This window comes from Jaculus jaculus, chromosome 14 (genome assembly GCF_020740685.1).
Source record: "Jaculus jaculus isolate mJacJac1 chromosome 14, mJacJac1.mat.Y.cur, whole genome shotgun sequence".
Classification (NCBI taxonomy): domain Eukaryota; kingdom Metazoa; phylum Chordata; class Mammalia; order Rodentia; family Dipodidae; genus Jaculus; species Jaculus jaculus.
Window position 1 is genome coordinate 18,870,995 of NC_059115.1, and position 15,324 is coordinate 18,886,318.

Sequence of the window (15,324 nt, forward strand, 5' to 3'; positions counted from 1 at the left end):
GGGAGTGCCCGCGCCCACCACCCAGGCTCACCCACCCCTAGACCTGCCCTTGTTCGGCCACACCCATCACCAAGACCCACTCACTTCCCGGCTGTGCGTCTGCTTCTGGCCACACCCTCTTCCCCCAACAACCCCTGCCCAGCCATGCTCACCTCCTAGTTAGTGTGCACCTCACCCACCTGTCTCTGTCTAGCCACGCCCACCGCTCGGACGCACCCCCTCCTCAGTTCACGCTCACTCCGGGATCTATTCCTGCTCAGCCCCACCCACCACCAAGACCTTTCCACCGTGCACCCTCATCCCTGCTTGGATCCCGGACTCTACGTTTCATTCCTGCTCAGCTCCACCCCAGCTGTCCCCTAGACTCCAACCCACCATCCCACCCCTGCCCCCCGCCCACCTAGTCTTCTGCCTAGGCCACACCCTAGACCCACCACTCGCTACACCCATCTCACTCACGTGCTGTTCTGCCCACCCAGGGCTCAGCCTGCCCACCCAGTTTACTCCCAGACTCACTCACTGGCTCTTCCTGCCTTGACTGCCTCTGACATCTACAAGAATATGCCTCCTCCCAGCCTGCCATAGCGCCCTCTGCTGGCCCAAAGGACAAGTGTCCAGCCTGTGCTCATCCTGACGTGGCGGCAGGCATGTAGCTAATGTAGGGCTGTGATTATAACCGTGGTCCTTGCATTTGGTTCATGTCCAGATTGGGCTTTCTTTGTGGTGCTGGAATGGAACACAAGACCTTGCCCCTGTGCTACTTCTGAGCTGTGTCCCCAGGGCCGAATGTTATCTGAAAAATATGAATTTAACTTTATATGTGTATAAAGTTAAACATATATAATGTTTTTCAAGGTGGGGGGTCTCTCTCTAGTTCAGGCTGACCTGGAACTCACTGTGTAGTGTTAGGCTGGCCTTGAACACACAGCGATCCTCCTACCTCTGCCTCCCAAGTTCTGGGACTAAAGGCATGTGCCACCACACCTGATAAATGTATGTATGTACACACACATACACATTTTTAGACAGGGTCACATGTAGCCCAGGCTGGCTTTGCACCTGCTATGTAACGTAGACTGGCCTTGAACTTATGATCTTCCTGCCTCCACCTCCAAAGTTATGGGGTTACAGATATGCACCATCAAGGGTTACTTCTGAGAGCTAAAACTTAGCAGCAGTGTAAGTGTTTGGTATTTAGGGATCTGACTGCCCTGTCCCTCTTGTCAACTGGATACCAGGCCAACCCTCCTGGACTCCTGGCCCTGCTGGATGAAGAGTGCTGGTTCCCAAAGGCCACAGACAAGTCCTTCGTGGAGAAAGTGGCCCAGGAGCAGGGTGGACATCCCAAGTTCCAACGCCCCAGGCACCTGCGCGATCAGGCCGACTTCAGCGTCCTGCACTACGCGGGCAAGGTGAGGATGGGGGCCAGCTGTGAGCATGTGGGTGGGCGTGAGCCGTCAAGGGGATCTCCACCTGGCCTCAGAGGTGGGGAGGAGGCAGAGCGTAAGTAAGCAGGGGCCACCTGACATCCGCTCATACTCGGGGTAGGAGCAACCAGAGCCCAAGAACAGGGACTCTGACCAAGTCTCCTCCAGGAGGAAGCCAGCTTATGAAAACCCACCTTGAGACTCCCAAGTGGCAGGGACTCCAAGGGTGGTAACGCAGGTGTCGTGGGAATTAGATGTGTCTCTGAGGAACTGGGTAGACCAGCGCTGCTGGAGTGGAATGAGCTGGAAGGATGTGGTGGTGGCCAGTCCTAGAGTAGGGACCAGGAGAGGGTACTGCAGTCGGGATGCAGTTTGGGGTGTGGACACACGGTGGTGCTGGTGCCCTGCTCCATAGTGGGGCGGGGGGGGGGGCAAGTCCCAGCTCCTCTTCCTGCTCTGCTTGCAGGTGGACTACAAGGCCAACGAGTGGCTGATGAAGAACATGGACCCCCTGAATGACAGTGTGGCAGCCTTGCTGCACCAGAGCACGGATCGGCTCACAGCAGAGATCTGGAAGGATGGTGAGGATCGCCTTCCTGGGGTCTGCCCCTGGAGGCCTGGGTATCCACTCTCTCTCTCGCCCCTCTGGGGTGTGAATGCCTCTTTCGGACTCTGAGCCCAGAGCAGATGGTCTCAGAAACCGCATTTCTGGTTAGGTGGTGAGGGAGGGGAGAAAGCAGGGAGAGAGGGAGACCCTGTCCCTGTCCTGTGTTCCTGTTCTGAAGGGAGGCCTGCAGAATGGTCTTACAAACTGGCAGGAACAGTATCTTCGTTCGTTCTTCCTTTCTTTTTCAAGCAGAGAGAGAGGGGGATGGGTACACCAGGGCCTCTAGCTGCTACAAACTCCAGATGCATGTGCCACTTTGCGCATCTGGCTTTACATGGGTTCTGGGGAATTAAGCCTTGTCGTTAAGCTTTTCAGGCAAGCGTTTTAATGCTGAGCCATGTCTCCAGCCCGATTTTTCTTGACTCTTAAGTTTTTGGCGTTTGTCAGTTGGCCTTACTCTCTCAGAGTGTAGCTGTAGGATAGTGTATGCAGTAAGGCACAAAAACAAAACAAGCAGTCGGTCTATTAAGCAGTGGGTCATCCTCAAAATAAACTCTGAGAGAAAAGGGCGTGGAATTACCCTCATGAGCTGATGCCAGAAAGAAAAAACTTGATTTTTATATCTTATACTGTTAAGCACCACAGCAGTGGGTGTTCAACAAGAATATCATCTCTGGAAGTGTAATGCCACTCTCTAAAACTCTATGCGTAGTTTGTGGACACAAATATATTTTTTTCTTTTAAAAAATGTTTTATTTATTTTTTCACTTGAGAGAGAGAGAGGGAAAGAGAGAATGAGCATGGTAGGGCCTCCAGCCACTGCAAACGAACTCCAGATGCATGCGCCATCTTGTGCATCTGGCTTTGCGTGGGTACTGGGGAATTGAACCTGAGTCCTTTGGCATACTGGCAAGCACCTTAACCACTAAACCATCTCTCCAGCCCTTCACAAATATATTTTTCTGTTGTACTAAATTCTTCGAGAGGATGCTGGTACCTTCAGTGGGTGGATACATAGGCAAACAGGGCTTGAACAGACCCTGGGCATCATTCAGGTTCCTCCTTTGGCCCATCCCCTTGTGCCTGGTGCTTGAGAGACAGTGGAGGCTGCTAAACCCCCTGTATCCAGCTTGGAGCTGATCTGGCATCACTTCCTCCGCAGTTCTGAAGCAAAGCCACGCACGAGGGCAGTAAAGGTTCAAAGCACAAGCCATGGGCACAGGATAAGAGGTGGGGAAGGGCGGGGGAATAGCGTCACTTTGCATCCATCCCTATGGTGGCCGCCTCCATCCCTGCATCCCAGCAGCCTAGGCCTGGGCACCCTGCAGGCCTGGGGACAAGGCTGATGGGGGAAGAATTAACAAGTGCAGCTGGAACACTCAGGTACTCTTGAGAGGCCTGGAAATCAAGGCAAAAGAGACGGTTCAGAAAGTTGATGCAGACCTGACCTCTAGGAAGAACTCTATATTTCTAAAATATTTAATTTGTTTGTCTGAGAGCAAAAGAGAGAGAGAGAACAGGCACACCAGGACCTCTAGCCACTGCAAACGAACTCCATACGCGTGTGCCACCTTGTGCATCTGGCTTATGTGGGCCCTGGGGAGTTGAACCTGGGTCCTTTAGCCCAACCGCTAAGCCATCTCTCCAGCCCAAGTAATATATTTTTCTGTTGTACTAAATCCTTCAAGAGGATGCTGATGCCCTCAGTGGGTAAAGACAAAAGTAGATAGGCTTGAAAAGATTCTGGACAGCATTCAGGTTCCTGTCTGCTTGCTCTGTGCCAACTAAAAACCCTTTCCTCTTTCTCTTCTTGTCACCTCTCACCCTCCTCCATTCATGCATCTCTCCCCACCATCTCCCCCTCCTCTCCTCCGCCCTCCCTCCCCCAGAACACGGGGGCCTCCAACAGTTCTCTTTCCTTGGCTCCTTTCCGTCGTCGCCCCCTGGACCTGCTGGGAGGCACAACTCTGCCAATGCCACCTCACCGCCAGGGGGTGGGTGTCTGCTCCATGGGTGAGGCCTGCCAGACATGGTGGGGGGGGAAACTGGGGGGAATGTCTGTCCCTTGCCTTCTCTTACAACAGACACCCCAAATCCTTCAGACACCCCAGTGGGATGGCTGTGTATACTATTCCAACCCCCACCCCGAGTAAATCAGAAAAAAAAGCACAAAGAGGTTAAGTAACTCGCCTGAGGTCACATAGCCAGTAAGTGGCTGAGCTGGGACTTGAACCCAAAGCTTATCTCTTTCAGCATTCTAGGAATGTTACTCATTATGGCTGTTGTTTGGGAAGTCACTGGCAGCGTGGGTGTGGGGAGTTGAGCCAGGGAGTTCAGCAGTGGCAGGACTAAGGAGGACAGATCCTGTGTTGATGGCTTCTGAGGGCCTTGACCTTAAGCACAGTTTCTACCTCTCTGGGCCTCAGTCTGCCTGTCTCTGCAATGGTGCTATGACACCCCTCTCATGAGGTTGGGTGTCACACCAGGTCCTATGAATAGCAAGACCTTCAGCCTCAGTCAACACAGCTTTTTAAATGTGATCTCAAGAAATGAGATCATGGCGGTGTGTGCCTGTAATCCCAGAACTCAAAACTGAAGCACAGGATGATCATGTATTTGAGGCCAGCCACCACCACTCCAGAACCTTCCCAAAAAGGATGACGTTGACCAACCCTTCCCCATGGCCACATCTCTTTTCCTCACAGTGGAGGGCATCGTGGGGCTGGAGCAAGTGAGCAGCCTTGGAGAGGGCCCACCAGGTGGCCGCCCACGCCGTGGAATGTTCCGGACTGTTGGGCAGCTCTACAAGGAATCTCTGAGTCGACTCATGGCCACCCTGAGCAATACCAACCCAAGTTTTGTCCGTTGTATCGTCCCCAATCATGAGAAAAGAGTGAGTGATCCAGCCCTGGGGTACGGGTAGGGGCAGATCTGATTACAGGACCCATGGGCAGCTCTGTGACTGTGAGCAAGCTACGGTCATGTCTGGCATCTCTGTCTTGTTCATAAAATTGATCATATAGTGCCTATCATGTGTCAGGGACAGGACTTACAGACACTGTAGCAGAAAGACAGAAAAAGCACAGGTAACTCCTGTGCTCAGTGGGTCACAGTTTCTTAGGAGTTAAGAAGTGCAGTGAGAGTACCAAGGTACTTTTCAAGTTTCCTTGCAGCCAGGACACACACTGAAAATGAATGTCCAGGAGACTGTGTAGGGGCAGTAAGGGTCGGGTAGACTTTGATCTGGTTGGGGATATCAAGGAAGGATCCTTGGGGGAAGTGATTCTTTTTTTTTTTTTCTTTTTTTCTGTTTTTTTAAATTTATTTATTTGAAAGCGACAGACACAGAGAGAAAGACAGATAGAGGGAGAGAGAGAGAATGGGCGCGCCAGGGCTTCCAGCCTCTGCAAACGAACTCCAGATGTGTGCGCCCCCTTGTGCATCTGGCTAACGTGGGACCTGGGGAACCGAGCCTCGAACTGGGGTCCTTAGGCTTCACAGGCAAGCGCTTAACCGCTAAGCCATCTCTCCAGCCCGGGAAGTGATTCTTGAGTCCCAAAGCATATGTGGTTTTCAAGGAGAGACTAACTTCTGCAAAGGTCCTGTGGCAGGTCAGCGCCTGGAAAGTACAAAGGGTGGAAGAGCTTCTGGGGCTGCAGGGATGTGGCACAGGCCTGTCATTCCAGCACACAGGAGGTGGAGGCAGGAGAACTGCTAAGTCAAGGCCTGTCTGGCAATTTAGTGAGAACCTGTGTCAGAATATAAAATAGACACACAGACAGACACAGAGAAACACACACACACACACATACACACACACACACACACACACACAATGCTAAGGGCATGGCTCAGCTGTGATCTGCCTAGAATCCACAGTGAGGGGCTGGGGGCGTGGCTCAGAGGTGGAGCTCCTGTCTAGAATCCACAGTGAGGGCTGGGGACATGGCTCAGAGGTAGAGCTCCTGTCTAGAATCCACAGTGAGGGCTGGGGGCTTGGCTCAGAGGTAGAGCTCCTGTCTAGAATCCACAGTGGGGGCTGGGGGCGTGGCTCAGAGGTAGAGCTCCTGCCTAGAATCCACAGTGAGGGCTGGGGACATGGCTCAGAGGTAGAGCTCCTGTCTAGACTCCAAGGTGAGTGCTGGGGGAGTGGCTCAGAGGTAGAGCTCCTGCCTAGAATCCACAGTGAGGGCTGGGGGAGTGGCTCAGAGGTAGAGCTCCTGTCTAGATCCACAGTGAGGGCTGGGGGAGTGGCTCAGAGGTAGAGCTCCTGTCTAGAATCCACAGTGAGGGCTGGGGTCGTGGCTCAGAGGTAGAGCTCCTGCCTAGAATCCACAGTGAGGGCTGGGGGAGTGGCTCAGAGGTAGAGCTCCTGTCTAGAATCCACAGTGAGGGCTGGGGGCGTGGCTCAGAGGTAGAGCTCCTGTCTAGAATCCACAGTGAGGGCTGGGGTCGTGGCTCAGAGGTAGAGCTCCTGTCTAGAATCCACAGTGAGGGCTGGGGTCGTGGCTCAGAGGTAGAGCTCCTGTCTAGAATCCACAGTGAGGGCTGGGGGCGTGGCTCAGAGGTAGAGCTCCTGTCTAGAATCCACAGTGAGGGCTGGGGGCGTGGCTCAGAGGTAGAGCTCCTGTCTAGAATCCACAGTGAGGGCTGGGGGCGTGGCTCAGAGGTAGAGCTCCTGTCTAGAATCCACAGTGAGGGCTGGGGGCATGGCTCAGAGGTACAGCTCCTGTCTAGAATCCACAGTGAGGGCTGGGGGCATGGCTCAGAGGTAGAGCTCCTGTCTAGAATCCACAGTGAGGGCTGGGGGCATGGCTCAGAGGCAGAGCTCCTGTCTAGAATCCGCAGTGAGGGCTGAGGGCGTGACTCAGAGGTAGAGAGCCACAGCACCTGCTTTACATGTGTGGGCCCCTGGGTTTCACCCCAATACCAAAAAAAAAAAAAAAAAGTCTCATTTTATGTAACTTTGTGTTAGTGAGTTTAGAAAGTCTAATATTTCTATTTGTTCTCTCAAACTTGCAAAGTCGTTCTCAGAGAATGATGTATTACCAGAACTAGGGCTAGGCTCAGAAGTAGAGTTCTAGCTTGACCCACAGTGGGAGGCTGGAGGCATGGCTTAGAGGCAGAAGCCCTTCCTAGAATTCACTGTGAGGGGCTGGGGGTGTGGCTTAGTGGTAGGGCACCTCTCTAGCATGCTTGAGACCCTGGGTTCAATCTGGATTACTAAATAGAAAGGAAATTAGAAGATGAAACGTAGGAATCGGGCAGGCTGGGTCTCTTCAGTTGCTTGGCACCCTGCTCATGGCACCCTCGTGGGGCCACCCTGACCCTCTGTCCCCGCTCTCCGCAGGCCGGGAAGCTGGAGCCAAGGCTGGTGCTGGACCAGCTCCGCTGTAACGGCGTCCTGGAGGGCATCCGCATCTGCCGCCAGGGCTTCCCCAACCGCATCCTCTTCCAGGAATTCCGGCAGCGGTGAGCAAGCGAAGGGCCGCAGGGATGCAGGAGAGGAGTTATTCTCTCCAGTGCCACCTTTGAGTTGGGGGGGGGGCTTTGGGCTAGGTACTCACTATATTCAACATCAGTTTTTCCTCTGAAGTACTCTCCTAAGAGGCTAGGGGCGATTCCATTTAGTGTGCAGAGGGGCCTGGGGCATCTAGCTGCTGCAGTTCAGGACAAGTGTCCCCAAACCATGAATTTGGGGTCACATCAGTGTGTCACCACCTGCATTTTGAAAACAAACTTGTGGAAGTGAGCACAGTGACTTACAAATTTAATCCCAGCACTCAGGAGGCTGAGGTAGGAGGATCACCATAAGTTCAAAGTCAGTCTGGGCTACAGTGAGTTCCAGATTAGACGGGGGTAGAGATCCTGACTCAAAAAAGAGGGGGTCTAGAAAGATGCCTATGTGGTTAAGGCTCTTGCCTGCAAAACCTAAAGACCTAAAGGCAAGGTTCGATTCCCTTGTACCCACATAAGTCAGATGCACAAAGTGGCACATGTGTCTGTAGTTCATTTGCAGTGGCTGGAAGCCCTCACACCCCATACTCCCTGTGTGTGTGTGTGTGTGTGTGTGTGTGTGTGTGTGTGTGTATCTCTGCTTGCAAATAAATAAATAAAACATTTCTAATAGGAGAGCCACCAGCCCCTGCCACCCCACACACCTTTAATCCTAGCACTTGGGAAACAGAAGCAGGAGGATTTCTGTGAGTTCAAGGCCACCCTGAGACTACATAGTGAGTTCCAGGTTAGCCTGGGCTACAGCGAGACTCTAAAAAGGGGGGGGGTCACAAGATTGTAGAGGCTGGGGAAAAGGCTCAGTGGCTCAAGGTGCTTGGGAACCTTCTTGTAATAGAAGTTGTCCTCAGACCTCCACACTCACCATGGCCTGTGTAAAAATAATAAAATCTAGGCTGGAACAGTGGTCCAGTGGTTAAAGGCACTTGCTTGCAAAGCCTCTGTCAGAGTTTGATTCCTCAGTGCCCACGTAAAACCAGTTGCACAAAGTGGCACATGCATCTAGTGCAGTGGCAAGAGGCCCTGGCATGCCCATTCTCCCCACCCTCCAAATAAAGAAATTTTAAAAAATTAATAATAATAAATTTTAAAAATGAAGCCAAATCTAGCTGGGTATGTTTACCCATGCCTGTAACCCCAGTAATGGGGAGGTTCAAGGTCAGTCTTGGTTACATAGTGAGTTGGAGGCCAGCCTGGGATATGTAAAACCCTGTCTCTAAAAATAAGCAAATGCATAAACAAAGTACCTTCTGCTGGCACAAGTTATGATTTCAGTTATTCAGGAAGCTGAGGCAGGAGAACTGCTGAGAGTTCTAGGCAAGCCTGGGTTCCACAGTAAGACTGCCTCAATAACAAAAACAATGCAAAACGTGGTGGCATCCTTTAATCTCAGTGCTCAGGAGGCTGAGGTAGGAGGATTGCTGTGAGTTTCAAGGCCAGCCTGGAACTATAGAGTGATTTCCTGGTCATCCTGGGCTAGAGTGAGACCCTATCTCAGGAAGAAAAAAAAAAAGAATCGTAGTGGGGTTTTTACCCTTATCTGCCTTCTTGCCTAGTCTTGTTGATTGTGGCCCTCTCCCCCCCCCCCCCCCCTGCAGGTATGAGATCCTTACTCCCAATGCCATCCCCAAGGGCTTCATGGATGGCAAGCAGGCCTGCGAGAAGATGGTATGTGGGGTAGGACCTGGGGTGTGTGCGCATGCAGGTGCCCAGGTGTAGGGGACCTCCCTCATCACCTCTCTGTCCCTTTTTCCCCACAACCTCAGATCCAAGCTCTGGAACTGGACCCCAACCTCTACCGAGTGGGTCAGAGCAAGATCTTCTTCCGGGCTGGGGTCCTGGCTCAGCTGGAAGAGGAACGGGACCTGAAGGTCACAGACATCATCGTGTCCTTCCAGGCGGCTGCAAGGGGATACCTGGCTCGCAGGTAGGGGGCTAGACTGGCACCCAGGTCCTGTGGGCAGAGGCTGGGCCAGGCCCAGTGAAGGTTGGCCAGATGTCCCCTGAACACTTGGAGCTGGGAGTATCTGGTTTGCTGGCTCTGCAGTCCCCAAGGGACCCTGTGAGCCAGGACATGTGCGGAGGATCAGCACAGTGACCTGCCTTGCCTGCTTTGCCTGGGTCTGGTTTAGCAGAGTGCAGGAGCTTAATGCAAAGATTTAAAAAGTGTTTTGGAGAAGTTGTTTGGTCAGTTGTTAAAGACCCCCAAGTAAAGGGAAGTCTCAGATGGGCAGGGTGACATGCCTTGATGGGGTCGTGGAAGAACAGGAGAAAGGCGCTGCCACAGCCCAGCTCCCCATCCCAGGTCATCCAGGAAGAAGGGAAAGGTGGTCTGTGCAAACGCCCTTGTGTGTCTTAGGGTGCAGGAAGGTGTGGGGTAATCTCCTTCCCCCATAGACAAGGCTCACATAACAGAGAGTGATAGGGAAGCATGCCCCCTACACCAGCCTGAGGGCTGGGGAGTCCTGGGGAGCCATGGAGGCCCGTGAGCAGAGGAAGGCAATATGCTGGGGGTACACTCAAGGGAAAGATGGGAGGCTGGGATCTGGCCAGGGGCCAAGACAGAAGAGCTGAGGCCAAGAGGGCTGATCTGAAAGTTAAGAGTTACCTGGGATAGAATGGTACCCAGAGCTGGGGCTGGAGCTCAGTGGGTAGAATGCCTTTCTAGCATGCACAAAGTCTTGGGTTCGATCCCCAGCACCCCATAAACTGGGCATAGTGGTGCATGCCTCTAATCCCATCATTGAGGCTGGGGGATCAGGAGTTCAAGGTCAGCAGAGTTGTGTCCTCACAAAGCAGGCATTGAATCATGATTGTGGAAGGAACCTAGCTGCATGCTCAAGGATGAGGGCTTGAAGGGCTGTCCCCCACTCTCCACTTCCCCCCTCCCCCAGGGCCTTCCAGCGTCGGCAGCAGCAGCAGAGCGCCCTGAGGGTGATGCAGAGGAACTGTGCGGCCTACCTCAAACTTAGGAACTGGCAGTGGTGGAGGCTGTTCATCAAGGTGTGTGGCTGTGGCTGTGGGGCTGGCCAAGCACAGGAGGCTGGCTCTGCTGGGCCTGGGCATCTGTCAAATGGGGCCAGTTGGCCCTGTCTTTGTTTTCTTTTTTCATTTTTGTTTTTTCGAGGTAGAGTCTTGCTGGGGCCCAGGCTGACCTCGAACTCACAGCGATCCTTCTACCTCTGTCTCCCCAGCGCTGGGATTAGTGTGCACCGACTCACCCAGCTCCCAGCCCAGCCTTTGTTGCCCAGGATTCTTTAGATGGAAAGTAACAAAAAGTTTGAAGCAACAAAAGATACAGGGCAGCCAGGCATGGTAGCGCCCTCAGGAAGTGAGGCCTTGGCTGGGGATGTGGCTCGTGTGGTAGAGTGATTGTCTACCAGGCACGAGGCCCACTCTGCATAAACCAGGCATGGTGTTGGCACACCTGTCATCCCAGAGCTCGGGAGGCGGAAGCAGGATAGAAAGTTTGAGGAGAGGCTGGGCTGCAGTGTGAGGTTCTGTCTCAAAAAGAGCAGAAACAGCTTCGTTGCAGCTGGAACCAGGACCGACTCAGGAGTCTCCAAGACCACAGGACTTGAGGAATTTTCCCGGCAATGTCCCCTCAAAGGGCACAGATTAAGACCCCAAAGGTGACAGGCAGAGTGAGAGCCAGCCAGCCGACCCAACCGCTGGTCTTTCCCTAGGTGAAGCCCCTGCTCCAGGTGACGCGGCAGGACGAGGTGCTGCAGGCGCGGGCCCAGGAGCTGCAGAAGGTGCAGGAGCTGCATCAGCAGAGCGCCCGCGAAGTCGGGGAGCTCCAGGGCCGAGTGGCACAGGTCAGGGGCGGGGGAGGGCTGTCAGCCTGCTGAGCCGCTGGGGCTCTGGGACGGGTCCCAAGGGCTGAGGACAGGGTTTGGGGAGGGTGCAAAAGGTTGGTGCGAGGGGGCGGGGCTTCCAGCGAGGGGGCGGGGCTTCCAGCTAGGGGGCGGGGCTTCCAGCGAGGGGCGGGGCTTCCAGCGAGGGGCGGGGCTACTGTCTGCCCGTTGTGCCGGGGCCGGTTCTAGAGACGGAGGGGCAGGGTGTGAAAGAAAGGGGGTGTCAGGAGCGTGAGGAGCGAGACTGTGGGAGTAGGGCTCCTGGGTGGGGCAAGATTGAAAGAGTACGGATGTGGGACGGCTGGCAGATACTGAGGAGGCCCTGTGGGCACGGGCCAGTCTGTGAAGGATGGGGCCAGGAAGGTGAGGGGCGGGGAAGGAGCTGGGCCCTGAATAGGGCTGAGGTTGGGGTTGGGGTCTTAGAGTGGAGCTTCTGGGAGAGGCCCATACCCAGGGCAGGGGGAAGAGATGGGGGAGCGATGGACGGACCATGGACGAGGTTGTGCGTGTGTGAGGGATGGGGCCAGGGCGTGCTGGGCGGGCTCTAACCGTGCCCTGCGGGGTAGAGGGATAGAGGTCATGCATGATGGGCTGGGGGAGGGAAAGAAAGAGACCCCAACGATGTGGGGTCACCTTGAGGTGAGGCCTCAGGGAGAAGCAGTTGGATGGGGGTGGGGGGACTTGTGTCTCCAGTGTCACTCCAGTCCCCAAGGCCTTTAGGGGTACAGCAAGTTAAGGGGCGGGAGGGGTTGGCACAGACCGCTTATGGAGACTCATGGCTCCCAGCTGGAGGAGGAGCGCGCTCGCCTGGCAGAACAGCTCCGAGCCGAAGCCGAGTTGTGCTCCGAGGCCGAGGAGACTCGCGTGAGGCTGGCTGCCCGCAAGCAAGAGTTGGAAGCCGTGGTGTCGGAGCTGGAGGCGCGTGTGGGAGAAGAGGAGGAGTGCAGCCGGCAGCTGCAGAGCGAGAAGAAGCGTCTGCAACTTCACATCCAGGTATGGCTGGCTAGACCCGTCTCCACCCACACCCTCTTACACATCATGGCTCTGGGTTTGCAGAAAAGGCAGCTTTGGTGACCCAAGCAAAATGAATATTTATATTTCATTGAAATAAGGGGATGGCTCTACAATGTGTCAACTTCAGGTATGGCTGGATGCAGGCATTCAAGCCATGTCCATCGACAGACCTTAGTTCTCCTCCCAAATCTAGTTTGTACAGAAGGCACATGAAGAGTTGGAAATATTTGATCACCCTTCTGTGTACTGTCTTCTGTGTTAGAAAAAAGCAAATCACATTTCCAGGTTGCCCAAACAAACTTAAAAATTTCCCAACAATTGTCTGGTCACGTTTTAATTTATTTAGTTAATTGATGTTTAAGTTTTATTTATTTATTTGAGAAAGAAAGAGGCAGATAGAGAGAGAATGAGGACAGAGAGAGAGGGAGAAAATGGGTGCACCAGGCCTCCAGCCACTGCAAAAGAACTTCAGATAGATGTGCCACCTTGTGCATCTGGCATCTTGTGCATGTGGGTCCTGGGGAATCGTACCTGGGTCCTTAGGCTTCGTAGGCAAGTGCCTTAACTGCTAAGCCATCTCTCAAGCCCATTAATTCACTTTTTTTAAAAAAATTACTTATTTATTTGTTCTGTATGGGGCAGCTGTGCCAGGGTCTCTGGCCCCTGCAAATGAAGACCTGACTGGCCTTATATGGGCAACAGAGAATAGAGCCTAGGCTGGCAGGCTTTGCAAGAAAATGTCTTTAACTGCTGGGTCACCTCCCCAGTCCCCCTGTTTTGAGACAAGATATCTCAGTTTTCCCTTTTTTTCTTTTTCCTTTTTTTTTTTTTTTTTGTTTGTTTTTCAAGGTAGGGTCTCACTCTAGTTCTCAGGGTGACCTCAAATTCACTGCAATCCTCCTGCTTTTCCTCCTGAATGCTGGGATTAAAGGCATGTGCCACCACACTGGCCCTTCTTTTCTTTTTCAAGGAAAGGGCTGGAGAGATGGTTTAGTGGTTAAGGTACTTGCCTGCAAAGCCAAAGGACCCAGGTTCAGAGCCCCAAGACCCACATAAGCCAGATGCACAGGTGGCACATGCATCTGGAGTTCCTTTGCAGTGGCTGGAGCTGGTGTGCCTATTCTCATTCTCCCCCCCCCTCTCCCTCCCTCCCTCTCTTTCTCTCAAATAAATAAATAAAAATAAAATATTTGTACAAGGGCTGGAGAGATGGCTTAGCGGTTAAGCACTTGCCTCTGAAGCCTAAGGACCCTGGTTCGAGGCTCGATTCCCCAGGACCCACGTTAGCCAGATGCACAAGGGGTCACACACGTCTGGAGTTCATTTGCAGTGGTTGGAAGCCCTGATGTGCCCATTCTTTCTCTCTCTCTCTCCCTCCCTCCCTCCTTCTCTCTGTCACTTTCAAAGAAATAAGTAAAAATAAACAAAAAGTTAAAAAAATATATTTGTACAAAAACATGGAAAAATATTTTCATTTATTTGTTTATTTGCAAACAGGAAGAGAGAGAGAGAGAGTATATGGGCATGAGAGGGGCTCTTGCCACTGCAAACAAACTCCAGATGCATGGACCACTTTGTGCATCTGGCTCTATGTGGGTTTTGGGGAATTGAACCCAGGATGGCAGGCTTTGCAATCAAGCACTATTAACCACTGAACGATCTTCCCAGCCCATCAGTGGTGTCTTAATTGTCTTCTCTCTGCACCATCCTGAAGGAGGGATTGTGCCCTACAGTAGCAGGTAGAGCTGAACACCTGACAGTGACAGTGACAGGCGCTCGTTGGTTGGTCACAGAGCACAGTGTGTACACACACAAGGGCCCTTGATGGCAGGATGGGACACTCACTCCTGTTGAGCCAGTGAATGGAAGTGTCCCACCCTGCCCATCGGTGCCTGGGATGTGGACTTCTGGGAGCCACAGCTGAGGTCTCCCATGCCTCCTCCCTGCAGGAGCTGGAGACCCACCTGGAAGCTGAGGAGGGGGCTCGGCAGAAGCTGCAGCTGGAGAAGGTGACCACCGAAGCCAAGATGAAGAAGTTCGAGGAGGACCTGCTGCTCCTGGAGGATCAGAATGCCAAGCTGAGCAAGGTGGGGCAGCGCGGGCCAGCGTTGGAGGCAGGCCAATGGGCCCACTGGGAGGAATGAAAGCCAGGCAGCTGCCATGGGGCCATAGCAGATGGAAGCCCAAGGGGACATTTGTGCTGTCATGAGTATTCACACACGAGAGTAGAGGTCACGTGTCACCTTCACCAGGTTAGCGGATTGCGCACGTTGGAGGATTCTGAGTCATGAGGACGTAGCGCGGTGGTGCCAGATGCTTATTCCTTTGAGAATGCTCTATTTAGCTCCATAGCCCATTTTTTGATTGGCTTGTTTGATTCTTTATTATTTAACTTTTTGAGTTCTTTGTATAGCCTAGATATTAATCCTCTATCAGATGGGTAATTTTTTTAATTGCCTGCATGGAGCTGGGAAGAGAACTCAGTGTTGGTCACAGCATGAGGACCTGAGTTCAGATCCCCAGCACCCACATAAAAACTGGGCATGGTACCTGTAATCCCAGTACTGGGGAGGCAGAAAGAAACAGGAGGCTGCCTGGGGCTTTCTGGCTAACTAGTTTAGCTACATTAGTGAACCCCAGGTTCCATGAAAGATGCTGTCTCAAAGAAGAAGGAAAAGAGTGATTAAGGAAGATATTCAATGAGGACCTTTGGCCTCCGCAGACACACTCACACATGCATGCATGCTTGTGCACACAAGAAGAGGGATGGCATAGCCAGGTGTGGAGGCACATGCCTTTAATCCTGGCACTCTGGAGGCTGAGATAGGAGGATCATCGTAAGTTCCAGGTCAGCCTGGGCTACAGTGAGACCCTGCTTTAAAAACAATGGGGCAGTGGTTAGAGG

The 15,324-nt window shown here is 53.1% G+C and overlaps 1 protein-coding gene across 4 annotated transcripts in view; it reads left to right on the plus strand.

Moving 5' to 3' along the window:
* Myh14 (myosin heavy chain 14) overlaps window positions 1-15,324 on the plus strand; it is a 100,603-nt gene that overhangs the window by 47,258 nt on the left and 38,021 nt on the right. For all 4 annotated transcript variants that reach the window (XM_045133405.1, XM_045133406.1, XM_045133407.1 and 1 more), the window contains exons 15-24: window positions 1,239-1,412; window positions 1,894-2,008; window positions 4,740-4,927; window positions 7,385-7,506; window positions 9,147-9,216; window positions 9,315-9,475; window positions 10,443-10,551; window positions 11,235-11,366; window positions 12,192-12,398; window positions 14,369-14,506. In XM_045133405.1, the coding sequence (XP_044989340.1) occupies window positions 1,239-1,412; window positions 1,894-2,008; window positions 4,740-4,927; window positions 7,385-7,506; window positions 9,147-9,216; window positions 9,315-9,475; window positions 10,443-10,551; window positions 11,235-11,366; window positions 12,192-12,398; window positions 14,369-14,506 (1,416 nt within the window). The remainder of the gene's footprint in view (window positions 1-1,238; window positions 1,413-1,893; window positions 2,009-4,739; window positions 4,928-7,384; window positions 7,507-9,146; window positions 9,217-9,314; window positions 9,476-10,442; window positions 10,552-11,234; window positions 11,367-12,191; window positions 12,399-14,368; window positions 14,507-15,324) is intronic.